General features: G+C 32.1%; 7 protein-coding genes and 4 pseudogenes across 11 annotated transcripts, besides 4 other annotated features; 6 read left to right on the top strand and 5 right to left on the bottom strand.

Annotated features, from left to right (window-relative positions):
* Positions 1 to 2934: part of a mobile genetic element that runs on past the window's edge.
* On the bottom strand, positions 19 to 171 carry TVAGG3_1058550 (uncharacterized protein; the record flags this gene model as incomplete). Its single annotated transcript, XM_051255943.1, has 1 exon — positions 19 to 171. The coding sequence occupies one exon, from the start codon at positions 169 to 171 to the stop codon at positions 19 to 21; it is 153 nt and encodes a 50-aa protein (XP_051081517.1).
* On the bottom strand, positions 191 to 503 carry TVAGG3_1058540 (annotated as a pseudogene). Its single transcript has one exon. A coding segment is annotated over exon 1 (313 nt).
* TVAGG3_1058530 (phage tail repeat-like family) lies at positions 1566 to 1958 on the bottom strand (the record flags this gene model as incomplete). Its single annotated transcript, XM_051255942.1, has 1 exon — positions 1566 to 1958. One exon carries the CDS (start codon positions 1956 to 1958, stop codon positions 1566 to 1568), a length of 393 nt encoding a protein of 130 aa, XP_051081516.1.
* Positions 2935 to 3015: 81 nt separating the features above from the next.
* On the bottom strand, positions 3016 to 3366 carry TVAGG3_1058510 (annotated as a pseudogene). Its single transcript has one exon. A coding segment is annotated over exon 1 (351 nt).
* A 2723-nt stretch (positions 3367 to 6089) lies between these two features.
* TVAGG3_1058500 (oligoxyloglucan reducing end-specific cellobiohydrolase family) lies at positions 6090 to 7931 on the top strand (the record flags this gene model as incomplete). Its single annotated transcript, XM_001301331.1, has 1 exon — positions 6090 to 7931. One exon carries the CDS (start codon positions 6090 to 6092, stop codon positions 7929 to 7931), a length of 1842 nt encoding a protein of 613 aa, XP_001301332.1.
* A 2751-nt stretch (positions 7932 to 10682) lies between these two features.
* Positions 10683 to 10710: a terminal%2Cinverted (terminal inverted repeat of Mariner transposon ID:TVAGG3_1058480).
* Positions 10683 to 11985: a mobile genetic element.
* Positions 10779 to 11905, top strand: TVAGG3_1058490 (annotated as a pseudogene). Its single transcript has one exon. A coding segment is annotated over exon 1 (1127 nt).
* Positions 11958 to 11985: a terminal%2Cinverted (terminal inverted repeat of Mariner transposon ID:TVAGG3_1058480).
* Positions 11986 to 13387: 1402 nt separating this feature from the next.
* TVAGG3_1058470 (uncharacterized protein) lies at positions 13388 to 13864 on the top strand (the record flags this gene model as incomplete). Its single annotated transcript, XM_001301333.1, has 1 exon — positions 13388 to 13864. One exon carries the CDS (start codon positions 13388 to 13390, stop codon positions 13862 to 13864), a length of 477 nt encoding a protein of 158 aa, XP_001301334.1.
* Positions 13865 to 14005: 141 nt separating this feature from the next.
* TVAGG3_1058460 lies at positions 14006 to 16495 on the top strand (annotated as a pseudogene). The gene has a single exon: positions 14006 to 15902. A coding segment is annotated over exon 1 (1897 nt).
* Positions 16496 to 17848: 1353 nt separating this feature from the next.
* On the bottom strand, positions 17849 to 22135 carry TVAGG3_1058450 (uncharacterized protein; the record flags this gene model as incomplete). The annotated part of the gene is made up of 1 exon (XM_001301335.1): positions 18545 to 22135. The coding sequence occupies one exon, from the start codon at positions 22133 to 22135 to the stop codon at positions 18545 to 18547; it is 3591 nt and encodes a 1196-aa protein (XP_001301336.1).
* A 1260-nt stretch (positions 22136 to 23395) lies between these two features.
* On the top strand, positions 23396 to 24007 carry TVAGG3_1058440 (uncharacterized protein; the record flags this gene model as incomplete). The annotated part of the gene is made up of 1 exon (XM_051255941.1): positions 23396 to 24007. The coding sequence occupies one exon, from the start codon at positions 23396 to 23398 to the stop codon at positions 24005 to 24007; it is 612 nt and encodes a 203-aa protein (XP_051081515.1).
* A 266-nt stretch (positions 24008 to 24273) lies between these two features.
* On the top strand, positions 24274 to 24546 carry TVAGG3_1058430 (uncharacterized protein; the record flags this gene model as incomplete). Its single annotated transcript, XM_001298492.1, has 1 exon — positions 24274 to 24546. The coding sequence occupies one exon, from the start codon at positions 24274 to 24276 to the stop codon at positions 24544 to 24546; it is 273 nt and encodes a 90-aa protein (XP_001298493.1).
* Positions 24547 to 24988: the final 442 nt, after the last annotated feature.

Raw genomic sequence — 24988 nt, 5'->3', positions numbered from 1 at the left:
TCATCTCAGTAAAAAATTTTAGTTTGGTTTGTTTTCAACTGGTTGTTGTTGTTTTTTAAGTCGGTCTAAAACTTCCTGAGGTATAGGAAGAACTTGACAAACACGTTGTGTAACTGCTGGAAGCCGACAAATCCATCTTGAGCCCATTTGTCTCAATGCTGTATTGTTCATTTCATCTCAGTAAAAAAATTTACATTCCCCACGTTTGAGGCGGTTGCGGTTGGTTGTTGTTTACCCACTGTTGTGCATGGTTATATCCTCTGTTAAAGAATCTTTCACCTTGGTCCATATAGTGCCCTGCTTGGTTATAGTAGTCATTTGCTTTGTTATAGTAGTTTCCTGCTTGTCTTCCTACATTGTCCATCCATCCTTGAACTTTTCCTCTTGTTTCAGGATTTGGAATAAGATTTGCTGCATCTCGTGCTACATCCCAACCTTTCTGTACAGTTTGTATAATAGGCTGTGCTTTCTCTTTCAGTATACCTAATGTACTCAAAATCTTCCTTCCAACTCCAAATACACCTCTGGCTATTGTTCCCACTGCGGGCAAAAATCTGGATGCAACTCCTGCTAATGCGCCAAATAAACCCATTTCTTATGGGTTAAAAAATGACGAATCCAAACAAGGACCCCTATGTTTCTAAGGCAACAAAAAAAGCACTCATGATAAAAATCTTTAGTTCAACACCAAATGCTTGGTTTATGGATATCTTGGAAAACATTCCGAGGTATAGAGAAGATGGACCACCATACTGGCTAATATTTGTCGGTCAAAACACAAGATACTGTGAAGCCATACCATTACAGTCCAAAAATATTTTAGATATCTTAGCAGCTTTGACAATATTCGTTGACAAATACCATCCAACAAAACTGACATCTGACTGTGAAAGTTCTTTCAAATCAGACGATATTAAAAACTATCTGCGTTCAAAAAATGTAAACCAATATTTCATTGTCGACCAAAACCATTCTGCTCTTGGTGTCATTGACAGTTGTATAAAAATCTTAAGAGACTTAAACCAACCACAAGGTGGTGAGGTAGATGAAATGTCATATGACGACAAATATAGACACTTCTCCATGGCAAAGATGAGACAAGTTTTAAATATTTACAATAACCGTAAACAAAAAGGTTTGGGAAACCACTCCCCCGAAGAAATGAAAACAAACCCCGACTTAGAGAAAGACTATATATTTAATAGTTTAGTCAAAAGAGACAAACAAGAAAGAATGCCGGGCTTCAAACTTCAGAAAGGTGACAAAGTAAAAATAGAAATACCTAAACGCGACCCATATGAAAATACTATTGACTATGACAACAATGGGAACTCGACAGGTACTCGCATTCGTGTTCGTAAAAATAGAAGAAAGTATACAAGAGAATATTATGAAGTTTTAGGCAAACATGGCAAAATGTACACACTGCAAGCAGAAGATAAAACTACTATTGTCAGACCTCGTTTCAAACTTGTCAAAGTTCAAGGTGGTATACTTTCAAAGACAGTTCCTAACAAATATAAGACAACTCCTGACGAATATGCTAAAGAAGTTGAAAATGACGACTAAGCAATTCTATACCATGCGTAAACTGTCATGTAAGGTGGCATATATTCTTTACTTTGTCCCGTTGTTTGCGTATATCCTGAAACGAAATGTGTATGGTTTCCTTCTCCCTGAGTGTCACTCCAGTAACAATTTATAGCAAACTTAACGTCGTCTTTAACATCATATCCTTTACCTTTTGTCATTCCTGTCCAATCCCAATATCTATGCTTATGCCAACCTGCTTGAGATGTACTTAAATCTATGTAGTGACTGTGCGCAGGTAAGTTTTCACCTGAAATCGTTTTACTTCCACCTGTTTCCTTTGAAGAGTTTGCACAATACAAAAACCTGTCGACTATTTGTTCCCATGCACCAACACCAAACATTACTTGAGGACCTCTTGCTTCCATAGATGTATAAATAGAACCTACTGGGTTCATTAAATCAAACATATGAGATATTATAGGATTGTCTCTTTTGAACTTAAAATATAGTGCAACTATTTCAGGTTTCTTCTGGTTTAAGTCAGAATATTTTTTATAATATAATCTTATGTTTTCAGGGTAGGTAAAATCTTGACTATAATATTTATTTCTGTCATCTTCATAATAGTATACTATTCTCGTTTTTTCTATTGCATTATATCTTTTATATCTATAAAAATCTAAATATAATGTTAGCTTTTGTTCATCTACATGTGTGTTCTGTTGTCATCTCCATAGTCATAATAGTATGGTGCTGGAGCTGGGTCAGGCAATGTCATATCTGCCATTTCATAAACTCTTAAATATTTCTTTTGTTTCGTCTCCATATAAGTTTAAGTAGCAGTTGTTGTCTAATGGAACTTTAACTTGTGTACCATCGTTCTTTTTATAGCTTACATACATTTCATTGTTATTTTTCGGAATGAGTTTATACCGTGTACCATTTTCTAAGGACTGTACCAACTGCCATCTAAAATATTTGTTTTCTTCATTGACAGAAAAGTCACCAACAATAGTTTCAATATTTTTTGTTCCAACTAAACTTTGGTATTTCATTGACATATGTTTTATCTGCTTTATTTTCAAGGCTAACGTTTAAGTCTGTTATTTCAGAAGATGTATGTGTATGTCCAACGTCACTTTTCCTGTTTAAGGTTTCTTGTAAGTTTGCAATATTTGCAATGGTATGTGTATGTCCAACGTCACTTTTCCTGTTTAAGGTTTCTTGTAAGTTTGCAATATTTGCAATGGTATGTGTATGTCCAACGGCACTTTTCCTGTTTAAGGTTTCTTGTAAGTCTGTTATTTCAGATATAGAATGTGTATGTCCAACGTCACTTTTCCTGTTTAAGGTTTCTTGTAAGTCTGTTATTTCAGATATAGAATGTGTATGAGTCTTTTTAGAATATTCGTTTTCAGCTCTTGTCACTTCACTTGACATTTTATTGTCAACATATGTTTTGTCTGCTAGTTCAGGATGAGTATGTTCTTTTGTTGCATAAGCATTGTTAGCTCTTTCTTCTTCTTTTGCTATTGCATCGTCTACATATTCTTTGTCAGCTTTGTTGTCAACATCTGCTTTCAAAAGAAGTTCATTTATAGGTTTCTCGTTTAAAGTTCCTTTTGTTGGATTTATACAGACAGTATGGTTCTTATTGTCTTGAAATAGAAACTCATCTGTCATTGGGTTTAATGTCAGTTTTAAGTTTCCTTCTTTCAATGACTCAGATATCTTAGAATAGTTTGAAAAGTTTGTTGTGTTCTTATTTAGAGCTTGCATAATGAGTTGTCGGTTGTGTTGTATTTCTCTCATAGACGCTGTTTCATTTGACATTTTTATTCTAGATAAAATATGCTTCCAATAGAAAAAGAAAATTCAAGAGTTGCTACAAACTAAACCATTAGATGAACTTTTTACTAATGTCGGTCAAAAGTTTGAGACAGAGACCGTAAAGCATGAAGGCTATCGTTTTGACTACCCATTAAGATGGTTAAGAACCCATCTGTCACAAAAGCTATTGGCTTTCGTAGAATGAAGTTTGTGTCTGTAGAAGATAAAAGTTTTCCATTTATTGTAAGGTTTCATATAGATTATATATCTGAAGGGAAACGAAAAATGTGGGAAGAAATTGAGCTAATACAAGTTGACCTTTCATCTTCTCTACAGACTGCGTTAAAAAATATAGAAGATAAAATAAATTCATGTTATGCAAAATATGCTGATGAATATGCAAATACCGAGAGCACACTTTATGTGAGAATTGTATATGACAAACAAAATTCACAAGTGTCATTTCAAATCTACGAAGACAATCCAAAGAAAGACGAACAAATATATACAGAATTCACTGCAATGTCATGGTATTATTTGCAAAGAATGTTAAATCAGAAAGTCGAACTTCCTTTAGCAAATATTTACAGTCGATATGCAAGAGATGAACCATATTTATTTAAAGATGTTTTCGACCCAGCTGCTATTATTGTTCATGCTTCATTTTCTGGCGCCCAAAACTCTTTCTTATGCTTGGCAAATGACTTTTACGAAAAACCTACAAAGTTATACGAACCACCAAGTGGAAGTATTTCAGACTTTCAAGTTAGGTTTACTACAGATGGAAGAAAAAGAATAATTCCATTATACCATGCGTTTTACTTAGAACTTAGTTTCATATACAACTACTATCGAACGGTAAAAATATAATTTTTAATACGGTTGAGGTGTTGGATTTGGTTGCCAACTAGACTGTGGTGCAGGTTCAGGCTGTTGTATAACAGGAGCTTGCTCTTCTGGTTCAGGGTCTTTAGGTATAATACCAACAAAACTGACCTACCCTTTTACCAATATTTTTGACACCGTTCCAAATTCCTCTTCCTACGGTTTTTATTCCATTCCATATACCTCCAACATTTCGAAAGAAGTTTCCTATCTTACTGAAGAAACCCATTTACTATATGTAAAAATCTAATGTCCGCCTAGTCTCTTACGTTTCCTGTTGAGTTCCATAGCATTCTTTAACTGGAGCTCATACATTCTGTTTCTCCTCTGGTAGAAAACATATTCTGGGTCAACTCCTGTGTTCGCGTCATCTGCTAAAGTTGTTTATATCCCACTTCAGGGTTTGTATAAAAACTCTTTCCATCTCATATTTGCATACCATGGTGGCAAACCTAACGCAGCGTCATTTGACATGGCAGTTTGCATTTGTACATCTGTTGGCACTTGACCATAGTTTGCCATTGCAGTTTGTATTCTAACTTCATTTGGAATATTCTCTGGGTTTGGTTGTCCAGGTTGCTGTGCATTCGCTAAGTTCTGTGCGTCCATTAATTTATAGATAAAAATATCTCTTACGAGTACATATACTGAACATTTGCAGGCATTGGTTCATCTTCATATTCTCTGTACTTTTCTGCCACGTCAAATAAATAAATGACACAATGGAAAAAACCTAAAACTAACAATCCGATTTCAAACCACATTTACTTACTAATAAAATTTCGTTATTGTGACACTTTCTCCGGTTTATAGGACTCTCTCATATTCTATCTTGTCATATATAAACTCATAGTCATGTATGTCCTCTAACCATCTCATAACGGTTTCCAAACCACTTTATCGGATGTAAAGTAAAAGCATGGATGGTTATGTATAACGTCTAAAGTTTCTAAAGAGTCTCTCAAAGTCCAGTCTACTTGGTATTGAAAATCCCATGTGTTATAGAACGGCGGGTCCACTATAAAGAAAATATTTTCCTTGTCTTTTATATTTTCATACAACTCTGTCCAATGACATCTCACAAACTCTATACCCTCAATATATTTTTCTATGTCCTCTTTGAAAACATTTGTATAGTTGAGATATAAAACTTTTGACATAAGTGTTTCAATGTCATGAACTCTTATAGAACCACTATATAATAGTCTAGCAGATATACTATCCCAGTCTATATATTCTGCTTTTTTCAAAACCTCTCTCACAATATTTTTGTTATCTAATGGTATACGTTCCATCTTACCTATAGGTATCTTTTCTTTTAACTCTTTCAATATATTGTTTGTGTCTGGTATATGTTGAGACGGTCCATATAGTTGTCGAAGTCATTGCATATAATCTTTGAGTCTGGGAATATTGTATGGCACAAATGGGATATATAGAAACTTCCACCGAACAAATCTACAAATGTTAGACCATTCGGTAGTTTCTTAAGTTCTCTCAATAGAATATCTTTACATCTACTCTTATTTCCAAAGAACGGTAACGGTGGTTTTGTAAAATTCATTTATATATAATAATAAAAATGTTTTTTCCTGAAAAGTGACAGAAAAGTGACAAAACATGAAAACATATATAATTTGTGAAAAGCTCCTGGAAGACCCGTATATAAGAACTTCATTTATACTAAACATCTTCAGGGCTAGAAGGGGCGCAGCCCCTGGAAGCCCCACTTCCCTTTTTTTTTTTTTTTTTTTTTTTTTTTTGATGATTTATATGTATCAGACGTAACTATTAAACGTGGAGTGGAAGACACATCCGGTATTATATATAAAGTAACTTCAATGACTTCAAATTGTTTAACTAACGCAACCTCAATAACTTCAATTATGTTCGACAAAACTAATTTAGATGAATTTCAATATGAAACGAGTGGATTTCCGTATAATTTAGCTTCGGTTGAATTCAAAGACCAAACACTGACATTTCCACCCCCAATTGATTTCAATGCTATGACACTAGAATTTAACAAAACTATTTCGAATCCAAATGAAATTTATGCAAACACATATTGTTGCGATGGATACACCGAACTAGTATCCGTATTCTCCGATGGATTTTATTATCGAACATTTGGCGATTCGAAATGGATAAAGATACCAGTTACTCAAGAATTTGTTAGTTTTGTTAATACTTTTGAAATGAACAATCAACGTGTATTTGTAATTGGAACCGAGCTACATTTATATGTATCTTATGACTCATGCTTAACATGGGAATTAACATATACATCATCAAACTATCGTACATTAAAATTCTGCTACTGGAATCAATATTTACAAGCAGCGATATTAGGAACATATAATGGAGGAGTATTGTGGACTACCGACTTAAAGAATATCAACTTACTGGTTTACAACGGTGCTTGGACTTTCATGGTTCATGGTAACATATTAGGAAATTATTTGTATTATTCTAGCGGCGAAAAGGGAATGAATAGAATTGAATCAAAAACAAATATAACAAGGTTAAGAGATGATACTAAAGGTATAGCGGTTAATGAAAACAACCGATTATTTATGGGTGATTTATCATACTCTGACGATTTTGGCACAACTTGGACATACAATAATCAATTTAGTTTATCTGGTGGTTCCATAGGAATTAATGCTATTCGAAATGTGGTGATTGCAACAGGAATAGGAATGAATGGAGTAATATATTTAAGTAAAGATTATGGAGAAACATATGCAGAAATAGATACGGGTATAAACGCGGAAATATATAACGTTAATTTTGTTGATAAAGGAAATAGTTTTAGAGTTGTATTTTCAACATCAAACGGTCTTTACTGGAAAGATTATGATTTATTAAATCTTTCATTCACTAAACTTTCGTTCACCAAATCTGAACCGTTTGGTATTGGAACAGATGGAAAAGGTAAATGGGTTGTAGGATCAAACAACAGTTCCGCAATACACTTTTCTAATGATGACGGACTTACTTGGAGTGAAGCAAGTACACCGGTAGATAAATGGATAAGAGACGTCGCGTATGGAAACGGAACGTTTGTTATATGTGGCGATTATACTCAAATTTATTCTTCAACTGATATGAATACCTGGACAAGTAGCGGATATAGAAGTAGATGGAACGCATGTGCTTATGGTAATGGTGTGTGGGTATTCGGAACTCACGATTGGAGTGGTATATCTTATTCATCTGATTTGAACACATTTACCAGTTCAAATATTAATTCATCATCGACATCATGCCGCAAAGTTATATTTGCAAATAATGAATTTGTAGCCATAGAATATCAAAAATTATATAGATCAACAGATGGATCTAATTGGACACTTATAAGAACTATTCCCGGTTCTTCATCAGAATCGTTATGTTACGGTGGAGGATATTATATAGTATGTTTAAACACATGTATAATAGTTTCAAAAGATCTTTCAACATGGAATGAATACATGACCGGGTATAACTGGAGAACATGTGCATATGGAAACAATAAATGGATTATTATTAATAATAACGGAGAGGTATATGTGTCATTAGATTGTATGAATTTTTCATTAGTGTATAACGTGACGCCAAGTAATGATGTTTGGACTAAATTTGGTAAAAATCACTTCGTTATCATGGTCTTTAGTGGTGAATTTTATATATCAAATTAAGTTTGCGTAATCATTCAATTAAAAATATAACATTTCCCCCGACACAAAATTTCGGAAATATCATTTGGCCCCTCTATGGGTAAATTTATCGAATTCATGCAATTTAGAGATGTAAAGATTTTAAATTGTGCATATTCACAAAATGGAAATCGAATGTGCATATTCACAAAATGGAAATCGAATGTGCATATATCACGATAATATCGCACAGTACAACGGTATGACATATCAAACAACAGATCCATTATGTATTACTAGGAATAACATTGGTAATGATAGTATAATAATTACCAGTAGTGGATTAACAAATGAAATTATTACATTTAATTTAATATACTTCCAACCTAGCATCCACGTTTTTATTGGGAGTACCACACGATAGCACATCATCAAATAATAACATAACCGTACATATTAAATTTTACGGTAGGATTGTTATCGACTCTCTCCATTGGTGTTTCTTTAATAAAACAGAAACGAATAAATATTTAATATGTACGAAAGCCTGTTACGTTCGATTTAATATCCCACAACTCTTCAATATTTGGTACATCAATAACCGGAAAAATAGCGGACGGATGTATTGTTACCCAAGCTATCTATGATGGACAGAATGTCACCGATAGGATAAATGAAATTTTGCAACACCCACCGATGATAGAACTTGACGGAAATAAACGTCATTTACAAATAACGATTGAAAAAATAAACGCTTCTCGAAGTTATTTTTTTCTCTCACAATAAAATGTCCGAACAGATTAATCTTGTTTATGGAAAGGATTACGATTATGTGGTGGAGTCATTTTATTGTGAGTATAAATTGGATAAACAAACACTAAAATCAATAATCAATCAATATAGAATGTCCGATGACAGAGACGAACAAATCGAATTAATTCAAGAGTTTCATCGTCTTTATCCAGAATTTAAATCAAATGACATAAAATCTGTTAATATGGATCAAATACCAAATACAGTCATGAAGAAAATATATTTTGTCCAGTCCCCGAAAGGAGATGACGGATTACCCACGATTCATTATTCACTTAAAGAAAAAATGCTTTCCGATTTTAGAGCGAAGAGATCTTCAGTTAAAAATGATCTTGCAAAGGCAAAACACATAGGTGATAAAATTGGATCCATTAGGTTTAACGCTAAACAATTAGCCATTAAAGTTGTTTGTAACTCAGAATACGGAGCCTCAAACAATGAATACTTTGCACATTACGATCCGGATATCGCTGCTGCCGTAACATTCGCAGCCCGTCAACTCATTGGATTTCTTACGAATAATTTAGAAGCCGAAACATTTTACATCGACTCTAAATTCCTCAAACAAAACGAAAAGGAAATACGAAATCTAGAATCCATAGGATGTCTGAGTATAAAACCATTTACAGGGGATAAGAATTTACTCTTTAATAGAAGGAGACATGTATTAGGAAGAATATTCGATGACAATTATAATATCATCACAGATGACATATTAGAAGTAAATATAAAGAAATCGACAGTTGTGTATCAAGATACTGATTCAAATTATTACATGAATGAATATATAATGAATTACTTTACCACTGGAAATGAAAACGAACCATATAAATGCTCACCAGAAATAATAGATCAGTGTATGCATTGTATGTTGGATCACAACAATCTTTTAGCAAATTTCGCAAAAGATACAGTTCAGAGGAAACCTGTTGGATTGGGATTTGAAGGTTCATTCATTATATGCCGATATCTCAACCGAAAGAAGAAATATTATGGTATTAAATGGAGTGAAGACGGTGTCATCACACCATCAGCAAAAATACCAAATCCTGATGCATATGAAGACCAATCGAATATTCTTAAATCTGAATATAATAAATATTGGATACCAAAGAAAACGGTTCTCCCACAATCGAATGGCGAATATATACGCCTGGACAACGATCTCCTACTTCATCGAGGAGTAAATTATTTGGATTACGTTCATGATTTTAACGTTAAATGTACCGGCGTAGATTTAGCAAGAAGAGATCAATATAAATTTATCAACTTCTTTCATATAATGATATTACAGAAAGATTTAAGATTAATGAGTTATAATGGGAACAATAAATGGTCTATATTTAAGAAAGATGAACCAATGCAGTTAATCATAGAAAACATCATAGATACATTTCGTGAAATAGTCACGACATACTCTGATATTGCATCTTTCAAGACTGATAAGAAACCATCAATCGAATTTAAAATTACAGATTTCGCCAAAAATTCGGCTTATAGAAAAGGAAAACATAATGCAGTATCAACAATTGTTTTGCGTTTAGAGTCCCAGCATAAAGAAAAGTACATCCCGGCAATAGGCGAGAGAATGTCATATGTCATTATATTGGATTCAAAGACAGAAGATGAGAGACTAGTAGGCAAAAATGGCACAGGAAATATAGCATTGAGGTCCTATGTTATTGATGAAATTATGGATAATTTAAAATTAGAATGTAGCAAGGAAAATTTCAAAAATGAATTAATAGGGAAAAATCTTAATATTACGTATGACGATTGGCTAAATGCAAAAGCAATTAGTTTGCTAGACTTCAAATATTATTTGGAATGTTTGTGTAAATCAACCGCGTTATACATTGTTGGTGATCTTTACCCAGAAGAGATCAAACAAATCGATGAAGGTTCAATATCACAAGTGGAAGCTAATAAGTTAATTACAAAATTACAGCAAACAATTGCTACAAATTATGTTAAAAAATATAGGGTGTCCAAAGGTGCGTTTAGCACAGTGCTCTATATGAGACTATTAATGGAGATATATGCTGATTATAAATATATAATAAAAAATATGAATATATGTATATGATGAGTATGTTGTATTTTGGCGCCATGCCGGGATATAAAATGAATTTTGAGACAAGAGGCGGTTTCGCGGGAAATTTTGGCGGGATTTTTTTATTTTTTTAATGAATCATAAAGAAAACATCCTCGCTCTTGCAAAAAAATGCAAAGACTGTAAAAAAATCTACGAGACATTGGTAAAATGCTTCGGTATGGATGCTCCTAGCTATTCCACTGTAACGTATCATGTTAGGATGTATCACTTCATGAACAAAAAGGCGCCCATCATAAAAATTGACAAAAAATCGCCGGATCAAAGAAAAATCAAAGCAATTCTTCAAGCGCTAGATGAAGACCCAAGAGCATCACTCAGAAGGATAGAGGAGATGACAAAGATACCACGTACAACAGTCAGTTATTATCTGCACAATTATTTGAACTACAAACTAGCGTATACACGTTGGGTTCCGCACAACCTTAATTCAGTTCAAAAAAAATCTAGAGTCCAATCTTCGAAAGAGCTCCTCTCTATATTGGGTGCGTATCAATCCAAGAAGTTTCGCTTTTTAGTAACAGGGGACGAGTCTTGGTTTCAATATGCAACAGAAGCCAAAATCATGTGGATCCCGAAGGATGAAAATCCGCAAACATTCCCGAAGAAAAAAATTGACACACCAATGATGATGTTGTCGGTTTTTTGGGGCGTGAATGGCATCATCGCAATTGATATTCTTCAAAAACCTAATACGATGAATGCTCAGTATCTAATTGACAATGTACTTACTCAAATTATCAATTCTGATGAGTTTGAGAAATCCAAACAACAAAAACAAAAGTTTGCAATTCATTTTGATAATTCAAGAGTTCACAAAAGTCATAAGGTAATGAATTACTTGTTGGAAAACAATGTCAAAGTTGTTCCAAACCCAATTTATTCACCTGATATTGCACCCTCTGACTTTTATTTATTCGGCACGCTAAAAAAGAGAGCTGAAGGACGCGAATTCGCGAGTCCAGATGATCTTGAAAATTTTGTCAGAGAGCAATTTGAGAAATTTTCTCATGATGATTTAAAGCGTGTCTTTCAAGCCTGGATCGATCGCTGCGAACGCGTGATTGAATCCAATGGTGATTATATTTAAATAAACTTTATATATATGTAACTTGTTTATTTCTATTCGCAGTATTCAGGTTTGTGCTAAACACACCTTTGGACACCCTATATTTCCACTGCGGGAAAACTGTCATGACTGAATTTAACAGGGCCGAGAGAGAAATTAAGTCATTCATAACACATCAACCAAACGATGTAAATCTATTATATACCGTTTATAAGGATTTAAACGGTCCCAATTCATTAAATCTAGTCAATAAAAATAGAATATTGGAAGATATGAAACGAAATATAGAAAAATATCAATCGGCGGTTGATGTTATGAATAAAATTTATAAAACGTTATCAACAAATTGTTTCATTAGTTACAATGCTAAAACTAACGGAGAAAGAAATATATATGAAAAATATAAAAATGATTTACCAGGATTATTAGGACAAATAGTTTTATGTTCGAAAAAATTAGCGTTGTATCATAAAATTAAAAATATAGCCGAAGAACTGAAATTCAGTAATGAGGTGGAATTCAATAATGATAATGAAATTATGCATTGCCCATGAGTGATTTTTTTTCTTACGTGAAATTGATGTTGTTGCACACAACCCGTCATATATACTACTTTACGAACAACTGAATAAATTTCCACAGGCAACATTAAATTTGAAGATGTTGAATTTGAACCACATAATCCTAATTTATATTATAATATATTTTCATACCGTCTGAATCAGGAGTCCATTTGACATGCATTTATATTTCTATGTTTAAAGAGATCTTCCCGAATAGATGAAAAAAGGAATTAATCCCAATGGACAAACTCTTACTATATATTGGGGTACATTATAATGGAACTAATCCCAGAAATGGGTGTGTCACAACCCAACATTACGAAATAATATTGGTACGAGTATTCATAGATATGAAGAAAGTTTGTTAATGGGAGATGGGTTATATACATTAAAAATACTCTTCCAACCAAGACTGGATTATTCAGCGTCATCACTGATGTGATGTGGTATGTACGATCCATTACCGGTTAATGTTAATGATACATATAGCTTATGCTTATGTGATTGTGAAAATATGAATCCAATATAGTTAATATATTTATAATGACTTCATAGTGAATAACTAATGATGCTACATTAATAAATGATTTTTTTCCTGCTCGAAATGACTTCCCGTCAAGTAAAAATCACTATTGTACATTTGAAAGAAAGTTACCGAGAAAACAAATCACAAAACTATATCAACTATGATGATATTCAATCGGCACTACCGGATATAATGAATAGTGAAACATGTTCCCTTGAAGTTTTATCACAACCCAAACGAAAAATATATATGGATGTTGAAAATATTCCGTTTGATAAGACAAATGTTATTTACGACATTGTCAACAAATTTTCTTCATTTATGAAAATACCCACAGATGGATATTGTTTGACATACAACAAAAATTCCACACAACATTTGGGTTTAAGTTATTATATCATACTTCCTTACGTAATGAGTGTTGATGATATGAAAAAGTCCGTGTTGTTATTTAAAACCCTTAATCCTGAATATGAACATTATATTGACGCATCTGTTTACAGTGTTTTGAGATTATTCAGACTTCCCATGAACGGAAAGGTAACTGGATCGGGAATAGATCATGACGACTATCATGAAGTAATTCATGGTGAATTCGAAGACTCATTCATTCAATCCACTGAAAATTTACCGGTTATATCTGGTAACATGCTCCCGGATGGTTTCGATGACTTTGATGTAGATAATGCGGTTAAAATTTCATCCAGAACAACGAAGAGATTTAAACAATCTAATAACTATAAATTGGATGAATTTTCAGACGCAGTAATGATTGAATTTCAAAAGCTAAAAGCAACATTGGAAGAGATGCAGGAACAAAATAAGAAGTTGGAAAAAATGAACGACATATTATTCCTAAAAATATTGGATCTTGAACAATCAAAGAAGTGAACACGCTAATTTTAAGTGATTATTTTTCTTCACAAAATGGAATTTATTCAATTCGATAAAAGTGAGTGTCCGATATGTTTGGAAGATGATATCACAATCATTTGCCCATTTTGTCATGAAAAAGCATGTAAAAAATGTATAATGAATTACAATATAGTCAATGATACGAAGAAATGTGTTTGTCCATCATGTAAAACAAAGTTTAATAAACTCGTTTCATACATGATATTCGGAGGAGAATCTAAATTCTTCCTTCAGTCACAGATGAAAAAGTATCGTGATATAGTTATGATTAATTCATCATGTGTCAAATTTTACAAAGCGTTTTCTGAAATTAATAAACTTCAGATGAAAAAATTAATGAGTATCCCAAATTATCAATTACTTTTGAGTTATTACATCAGTATCCTTAAGGGCAAAAAGAATGTAACAACTAATTCGATTATTTTAATGTATTTCGATAAAATATTCAGCAATGAAAATATTGAGATGATGAAAAATACTCCAACGAAAAAACAGAAATACTTCAAAATAATCGAAACCGCAAATAATGTAATTCTTAAAAAGTATACACCTAAAAAATGGAGATGTGTTTCCGAAAGAGATGCATATGGACCGGAGTGTTATTATATCAAACGCAACCCAAAAATATTCGAGAAAGTTTTATCAGAAACCGAGAAGCAACAAATTGTCGAAAATATTGAACCATTATGCCTCCCAAGGAAAGAGTATCTTAATGAACGTTTTCATCTGAAAAAGAATGAGGAATTTGATAATGCCCATTATGGATGTTGTCATTGTGAAACATTCGTATTGGAAAATGATTCCTTGGATTCGAAAAATTTCAAATCCAAAAAGAAGGATATATTAATGGAGGATGACATATCCGAATTTGATTTCATCGGAGAAGTACCCATATCACAATCTGATGAAAGCAATTCCTTTGAAGGTGGATATATCGTTAAACGAAAGATTAAATCATTTAAATTAACAAATGAAAATGATCTTCGAATCGTGAATCCTTTTGATTATAATTACAATAATGATATTAAATATAAATATTACACATATATTTGCGAAAGGATAGGAGATCTTTACAAACCGAAGAATAAAGTGAGGAAAATGAAATTCTTGAATGATTTGGAAATATTTCGGGGTTTGTTAAATGTGTGTCTCATTGGACCATCCCCAGAACAGAAAGAATTATGTAATGCTACAATATTGAATATACAAAAGCTAATACAAACAAATAATTTCAACGAGCAACTCATTGATCTTCTCAAAGAAAATATTTTGATAAATTCGGCCGAAAATGCGAAGATATCAGACGTTCATAATTTAATAAGGGAAAATATTTACGGCAAAGATATTGACGAGACCAAAATAACTGAACTCGATAATATTCTCATATCTTCTTCGTATGAAGACGAAGAATTTAATGTTCAAGTCCTTAATGATAAAAAGAATGTAACATATGAAGACATATTTGGAAGCATCAATAAGAAATATTCCTTGTCGTCTAATGTTGACAAACTCTCATTCCAAAGGTGCAAAAAATGTAATGGTTACATAATTATGAATGATAAGAAAGAGAGGAGATGCATGAAATGTAATACAAGATATTGCACGGAATGTTCCGAAATAATCGAAGGAGACGAGCACACATGTGATCCGAACGTAATCAAAACAATTAAATTAATTACACAAGAGTGTCATAAGTGTCCATGTTGTGGAGTTCCCATCTTTAAGATTTCGGGATGCAATCATATGTTTTGCACGAATTGCCATAATGGATTTGACTGGCAAACTGGTAATACTTTGGATGAAAACGAACAAACAAATCCATTATATTTCGAGTGGATCAATTCTCAAAACGCTGTCGACAATGATGATGTCGACAATGATGAGAAATGCATCACATCTTTCGAAATGAATCCATATCGATGGGTTAAATATCAGTTTGATAAGTTTTCTAACACATTTACGGAAAAAATTAAATACCACCAAAATATATTTGCTCAGAATTTGGATAATGTGATGGAAAGAGATAGTGAAGCTATGAAACTTTTACACAACATTAACAAGAATAAATGTTTACTAGGATTTACCAAACATAGTTTTGACGAACTAAAAACATTGTTAAATAATTTATTTACTGAAAATAGCGATGTGAATAAACAAATGATATCTGATGTCATCAAAAAATATTTCGATGCATTTCAACAGCAATGCTCATTGTTCAACACATTGTTTATATTGGGTATCAATGGTGATGATCACATTAATAAATCATTAACTCATTTTACCTCCGACTACAAAAATATGTATGATGAAATTATTAGCGGTATGATTTATTTAAAACTCCTCGATGAATCAAAGTCAATAATGATTGAGACATATACATATACTACTAGCATAGATAAGATCAAAGATGAAATTCTTCAATATGTATATGACAATGGAAATTATTCGGTGATAGGATCTAAGAACTTTCTAAAGAGGTTCGGAAAGTGTTTTGATGTCATGATATCGTACTACCCCAAAATATTAACATTTAATGAAGTTTTGAAATTATTATAATGTATAAAATTATTTTTGAAGATCAACATAATCACATCCGAACTATTAATATAAAATTTTATATAACAAAAATTTAGTGATAATAAAATGGAAGATAAATTATATCAAATATGTTACTCAAAGTTGGCGGATGGGTGTGGATTAGATACTTCTTTGATGCAAAAAATTACAGACTTCGTGAATGGTAGAACTATTAAATTTATAATACCAGTATTGTTCAAAAACGATGATGTTAGTGTTGATATGATGTATAATGAGTTCAAAAATGATAAAATTTTAAAGAAAGTATTTGTAAAGGCATGTATGAAGTCATCGATACCATCACTACTTCTTTACAAAATGGGTAAGGGCACGTTTGGAGATTATGATTTATTATTTTATGTTTATATATGTTGCTGTGATTTCAGAAAAACACTGATGTATCAATCTAATTTCAGTCCGGATGAGCGGAATGGTGTATGTGAAAATACATTTACAAACATATTAAAAATCATAATGTATACAATGTTTATAATATCGATCGTCGTTGCTATTATATATGTAGTAGTTTACATATATAATAAAAATAAAATGTTTAAAGTGTGAATGACAGCATTTTATTTTTCATTTCACCGGAGACGTTGTGGAACGCACCAGTATTGATGAATAAATTAAAATAATATATTGATTTATACTTCAAATCTTCGTCATCTTCCCCACTGATGGATATATTATAATAATTTGCCAAGAACTCTTTGAAAAACTTGATTTTTCCTTTGATTCCAGCGTTTTCTACGTTATTAACTAAAACTACAACTGACATTTATATACCCAGATTTGCCTTACTTTTACCACCTCTCTAAAGCTGGGGACACCGCCTATCGTTGGGACTAGCTATTAAATAGAACCACCAAGGGTATTTTTCGAACCGCCTGTGTAGCGTAGTGGAAACATCCGACATAATGATTCATTATGCCAAAGTTAGATTCCCATTTAGCCAATTTTTTTCTTTTTGGATCATGAATTTTTTTTGGGTCACTATAAGATTTGTTTCATGTTCTAAATCTGCTGCATATGTAATCTATTTTTATTTACCTATTTTTTAAAAATCTATTGGATTGCCAAATTTGAATATATTTAAAATCATAAAACTCCAAAAAAACTATAAATATATGTTTTATGCATAGTGCCGATACTCAAATATCAGATTACTTAGATCCATGAATAATATCCGAATTTTTTTTCTTAAAATTAAATTTCAAAACTTCTTGCAATCTTACTCTTCATCAATTGTAAATTTTTAAAACCATTTTTTAAAATAATTTTGCGTAAATTTTATTCTCATGTTGTTTTAATCGAAAATTGATACATTTTCAAAAAAATAATATTGACTTATGAAATTCATTTTTAAGGTGAAATAGTATTGTTTTTATTAAAGTATATGAATAATATATAAAAAATTAATGAATAATATAAGCAGATTTTTAGTTTACAAAACAAATATGAGCAATGCAATTTCAAACTTTTGCTGGCAATTTCGATATTGCTCAAGTTTGTAGTATTTGTGATACCTATAACATCGGCTTAATCAAAATTCGATTTTTCTTATGAGTTATTGAGAAAATTTGATTGCAATGAGAAGGATTTCGACGTTTTTGATAAACTAAGAGCTGAGCTTTAGGGGTTCAGTTCATTTATGGCTGTAGTTTGATGCGTAGATCTCTTTTTTATTGTAAATTCTTTCAGCATGGAGATCGAGAATGAATCTTTTGAGAACTTTATGAGTTTTTACACCCGTAAAGAGGTCCTTCGAGGAAAGATAGTCCAGACTACATGAAGATGTGGGTTAACCAAAAAAATCCGATGGTTTCCCCATATTCATGTAGATCTTCGAAAAAATGAGCACCAAAAAAGCCAAAAAAATAGGCTTTTTATTGGATTTGTACACTAGATCAATAATCTATTTAGGATCTGGCACTCTTTTTAGCCAGAGATATGAGGTCCTTTCTAGGAAAACGATCTATTCATCCATAAAAAAAATGAATTATCGTTTTCCCCAGAAATTACATGGGGAGTGGTAAAAGTAAGGAAAATCTGGGTAGTAAAGGAAAAATCCATTTTTCATTGTCTATCGAATGCTGCGTCTACATTTCTTTCGATTATTGGTAACACCTTTTCAACATGTTTTTCTAATGATTTCAACAACTCCGAATCAGAAATCGTTTTGTCTACTATTCCATCTATGAGGGCGCTCTTCAACGGTTCTACAATTTCCTCGTCGTTAAAATATGTCTTTGATTTATTAATATTGTTGTCATCTAGTATTATACTACTTTGATCATTCGGAGAAATACTACCACACCACACAGGAAGTTGTACTCTATCTACGTCATTTCTGTTATTTATCAATGTTTGACCTACTGCTCTCCTTACTTTGTCATAAAAGTCACCATTCGATTTCATCATATTTGTTAAATCATTTCCGACTTTATAAAATGAATGGTAATTGTTTCCAGCATACGAAACTAACAACCTCGGTTCATCGACATAATCCGTTTTACATGCATCAGATACATAATTATAAATCAAATTATACAATAATCTGGTGGTACTTTTCTTCACAAGATTTGCTTTGTCATATAACCTTTTACTGGATACTTCTCTCTGGATCAACGATTTAATTTGATTAATAATATTCTGAATGTTATCGCTTGTTTCATCTCTTAAGTGTAATAAAACAATTTCTCCAAATAAATTAATGACTTCATCAAAAGTTTTCATACGGTTTTGACGACCAGCGGTATTACCAACCAAATCATTGTATAATTCATCTGTCATCGAATTACCCAACCCTATTTTTCCACGCTCCGTATCACAGTATACAAAATCATGTAACTTTGATAAAATTTTCTTAGTTTGATCTTCACATGCAACATAATGTAAATCTGCTGCACTAACATATGTTTGTCTATTAACGGCATACTTAGATACTATTCTTTTATCGAAAATCATAGATCCCTTTCCGTAGTACATTAATCTCATATTAATTAGATTATCCATATAAATCAATGGATCGAGGAATTTAAATACGTTTTCGTCCGGTAATAATCCGCCTGTATAATTAAATTTTTTATTAATCTCTTCATCTTCCTCAATCGCGGGATCTCCTCTCAGGTGATTTATGAATCGTAATGAGAGAAATTCCTTAAATACAGAATATTGACAAATTGCTGGCAAGTAACAATGATAACTCAAACCATGCAATGATGCCGTATTATTCGTTAAAACAAATCCTTTAGATAATTTCTCGGCGAATAAACATCTATTGGAAATAGAATCATTATCGGAAAAAGGATAATTATAGAATGACAGAACTGAAATTAATTGTATCATATAATTTCTACTATCTTCCCAACTATGATTAGCATCACGAGGTATGTCTTCAATGTCAAAGATAAATCTGCCTATAACAAATGGACTACTTTTTTGACACAAACCATTACCAACGGGGATATTCCTAACTAAATTATATTCATTAAGCATTGCAAATTGTTCCTTTTCTTTCTGTTGTTGGCTGTTAGTAGTTACGGATTCGTTAAACGTTAAAACTCTTGGAACATATTCACCATTGATTTTTCCGTCATTTCCAAAATTATCGGATATATTTTTAATCACATCATTATTATATCTAGCGTTTAATTCTTCATCAACATTTCTTAAATCTATTCCGTTATTTAATTTAAATTCATCATTGACTGCGTAGGATATGTACAAAAATTCTGATTTTAATATTAAATCATGGTTAGCGTTCACAAATTCATCGAATGCATTATTATGATCTAAAGCAGTGTGAATAATTTCTTTGGGATCCGAGGTATTTACAATTAAGAACAATATCATTGTTAAAACCTTATCGACATCTGTATTTTGATCATTTCTAATATAATCTTTTATTTTATTTATGGTCCCACGATCATAATATTCAGATAAAGTCACCAAGATTGATTCGTAATTATTGGCAGCACATCTTTTTGTAATTGAAAATACCAAATATACCATTTTACGTATAATATCTTTCATTTCATCAGATGATGTAGTACTTGAAGTAGTATATATGGAAGTTAATTTATCAACTATATCATTTAATGTATTTAGTAGCTCAGTGCTTCCTTTGTTCTTTTTATTAATTAAGTTGATTTGTAAAAATGATTTCATTCGAGCTGCAAGCTTTTGTCCTAATTCACTCATTAAATTTACATACATTTTAGGTATTGATAATCTCTCAAATACTGGCTTAAATTCATTATCTTCATCGGGTTCAACATTAGGTGCTTTTGGAGATTCCGGCAATACATAATCATCACTTGCTTCATTTTGAGAATCTGAATAGCAAATGTTTATAAAAGGATTTAATAGTAAAAGTATTTGAGTTATGGAATATAATTCAACAATGCTAAGTTTTTCCATCAATTCTGCCGTTACGCTATCAGGTAGTTTTCCATTACTGTCATTAAATATTTTCACCACAATTCTATCGTAATTATCAAGAGTTTCAGCAATTGCGTCTTGTTCATTTATAACCTTTCTGGCTTCGCCTCTTTTTCCTTCTTTGCCCTTTTGAATGTACATCACGATATCAACACTATCATCATCGTTATTTCTTTCGTTGGTTACGAATAATGCGTCATTAATGAGAACTTCTTCGATATTCAACATTGTATATCCCTTTCTTAAGTATGACACGTCTTCCTCGCATATATATCGCTTGAAATTTGTTAAAACGGTAGATTCCGTATTTCTTAACAAATTTGTGATTGCTTTGGTTAACTCTTTCATTTTCTTTCGTGCAACTTTTTTCCTAGTTTCCTCATGGTCATTATTTAGTCTGACATCATATTGCACGCCTAATATATCTTTACCTGTTGTTATCATATTATCTAACATTTCCTTTGCAACTTCCGTCACAGGATTTAAATTACGTACATTTTCTCTTTTTTTCTTCCGTTCATCAAATATCATTCTATGATTAAATACTGATTTCACGCATCTATATTCCCAAGATTGTTTTTCCGGAAGGGAAATATAATAAATATTTTCACTTAAATTAAATTCATACAAAGTTAAAATAAGACCATCAATATCTATTTTTATTGTTTTCTCAAACATATTGGATTTAATATGTGAACTGATTTTATTTTTACTGTACGTGTAAATATTTGTGTTTTCGATGATACTTTCCAATTTCTTGAAAGTTTTTTCTGGAATCGCGAGATCACATTTATTCGATCTTCTTGTAAATAAATTAGACTTCTCCGGATACACTGGTTTCTTGGGATCATATGTATAATATCTTACATACTTCATTTTACGCCTAAATTCCATCCATGACTTTTGAATTGAAGTTCTCTTGTTTTCGGTTATACGTCTGAGATACTCACTCGGTGAATTATCAAACCCTGGTAGCCATCCATAATTCACGTGGTACATTTTAACAAATTTTTTTGCATCTTCCTTTTCTTTAGTAATCATATATCTTTTCATATCCGCTCTAAATTTCTCGAGTTTTTTGTTATATTCATTGTAGTTTTTCTTGATCTTTTCATCAGTCACTAAATCAAAATCGGCTAATTCATATTTATTGTCACAAAATATTGTATTATATAATACAATTGGTAAAGAAAATGCTATTGATATTTCTTGATCATACATCATATTATATTTATATTGAAAGGCTATTATATCATACATAGTAATATATTGACACATTGTAATTGCATTTCTTCCGACAAATGTGTTAAAAGATGTGTTATAAATATATGTTATGATACAGTCATCAGGTGCTATTGAATGCATTTTACGTAAAAGAGTTGTGTCGAATTGACCCTGCACTGATGTTGTATTCAATATACCATACGAATGTAAAATTCCATAACAACATTCACGAATAAATGATGTTTTTGTTGTTGACAAATCTATTTCAGTCATTACCATTGATACAATTACATTGAAAATTATTTTTAAAATGTATTTATAACTAGAGCCTGAAAATTTAATTCCAATAATTGAGACTGTAGTGTTTTCCTCCCCCAACGCATTAAAATGATTTAAAATGTGTGAATATATTTTCAGAATACTAGTTACTGCGTTATCGGACGTCAATAATAGATCTTTAATAGCTTTATGTAAATTAACTGTTTCTACGGTTTTCGGGATGAGAGCGCTTTTTATTTTTTTTGGCTGTATACGAATTTCTTCGTAAAATCTACGCTATGATCTAAAAACTTATTTAGATCCTGTAAAACGGTATACCGCTGATGACGGGTATAATCGAATAATTGATTTTTACCCATATCAATTTCCGTAGGTGGAACTTTGACATCTATGACTTGATAGAATATATCTAAAAACTCATTTCCTATTGTTGTTCTAATAGGCGTTTTATCTGTTAAACCATTTATCTGTTTAATTTTGGAATTAGCATTGTCGAAATAATATTTATCCGCGTCGGCATATTGGTTATTTAAAACTTTGTTTGACGCATTTTTCACAACTTTCGAGAACAACTCGAAATTATCAACTGTTAGAAATCGTGTCAAAAATGTTTTATTTTTTTCAGAGTTATCCCCATCAAGGATGGCTTTTATTTGATCGAGTATTTTATCACACATAGTATTAACAGTTGAAATATCGACCGATTTATTGTCATTTTTGCATTTTGTAATTACTTGATCCAACGCGTAGCATGCAAAAATTTAATATAATTTAAAATTAATAATTAGACAAAAAATACGAAAGGAAGAGATGTATAACACTATTGTCGACACCTCATTTAATTGGAATTAATCCCTGATTTCACGATTCTAGTTTTTTGACGAAGTGAAGATTTGCACTTCGTCCTCAACTGAAAAAATATGACGCAAAAACAATCATCCTCAACTGAAAAATGAAATTTCTCACCCATTTACTAAAAAAATGTCTGTCTATATCTCCAACCCAAGCAGACCAATAATGTCCCAACATGATCTCGACATTATCATCAATCAAGTCCTCAGAAGCTCTGAGGAACTCGCAAAGGCGATGAATGAATTCGCATTGGCCCATCCGGACTCGGTCACAGCAATGAAAATGTTCGCTAAAATCTGTTTCTATACAGAGAAGGCGGACGATGAATCTTTCCCCGTATATGAGGAAGATTTCTTTTCACATTGCGAAATAAACAAAAAATTCTACGAGGACAGGTTTACTAAGCGTATTAATAACTTGATCGATCAAATGCATTCCATTCCTTATGGTATATATCCTGTTACATATAACATGATCAATCTTGCAGGAAAGACTGCCGCCAATCGCGTATTTGCAGGGTGCAATGGTTTAGCAGAATACAAAGGTGTTTCTGCATGTACGGAACTACTAGACATCGCTAGAGACGTCTACCTACGTATATACCTATCGGATCAGAGATGTCTAGTACCACTTTTCCTATATGCCATAATTCAATTATGTAATTATGAAAATATAATCAGTGTTCGAGACAAGTCATTCCGTGACAAAGTTAGAACTGTGGAAATTGATCACAAACGATAGAAGTTATCATTATCCGAATTTCCTCCGTTGAACTAGATTGACATCGCTTTTATGGGTGGTGGGGACCACCCCTTTTCTTCTTTCATTTTTTTGTATTTGGCGGGAATGTTGTGTTGACTTACCATTTCATGACCTTTCACGATTCTAGTTTTTGACGAATTGAAGATTTGCACTTCATCCTCAACTGAAAAAATAAAATGTAAAAACAATAGTTATCACTCTCGTTATCGACTGAAAAATGAAATTTCTTTTCTATTTATCTTAAAATGGAGTTTATCGTAAAAGCGATGTCCAAAGAGAATACATATTCTGTATTCTCACGAGATGATTTTCTCAAAATACTTGCAATCCTCGGCATACCACCAATTCTTCCCGACGAAGAAGGTGTAGAATACCATGTAGCATTTAAGTTTAGGGGCAAAACCCAAGACTTAAATGTTTACGTGTGCGAATCATACTGGTCTGTTCCGTACTTTACGGGAGAAGATTATAATGAGTATGAAGTGGTTGGGTATGAGATTTCCATCTCCCACGAGTGAATAGTGTGTTACCGTGCTATTCGTTAACGGTAAAATGGCCTTGATAGGGGTGAAAGATACACCCGCCAAAAAAACTAGTTGCACTGGTAATCACAACGTCAATAAAGAGCCCATAAAGCTCATGATTACTGTCACCTCTTTCATTTTTTTGTATTTGGCGGGAATATCGACATGAGTTCATTATCGTAAAACTTTATCATGAAACATCATTATCGTAAAATGTCAACATGAGTTCATTATGAAACATCTTCATTTTGAAACATCAACGTAAAATGTCGACATGAAACATCTTCATTTTGAAACTTTATCGTGAAACATCAACGTCAAACTTTATCATCAAACATCAACGTAAAATGTTTTGTAAAACTTTATCGTAAAACTTTATTTTGAAACATCTTCATCAAACTTTATCATCAAACATCATTTTGAAACTTTATCATCA

This window comes from Trichomonas vaginalis, chromosome I (genome assembly GCF_026262505.1).
Source record: "Trichomonas vaginalis G3 chromosome I, whole genome shotgun sequence".
In the NCBI taxonomy this organism is placed as follows: domain Eukaryota; phylum Parabasalia; order Trichomonadida; family Trichomonadidae; genus Trichomonas; species Trichomonas vaginalis.
The sequence above is the reverse complement of the archived record's forward strand: the minus strand, read 5'-3'. Positions and strand labels throughout refer to the sequence as shown.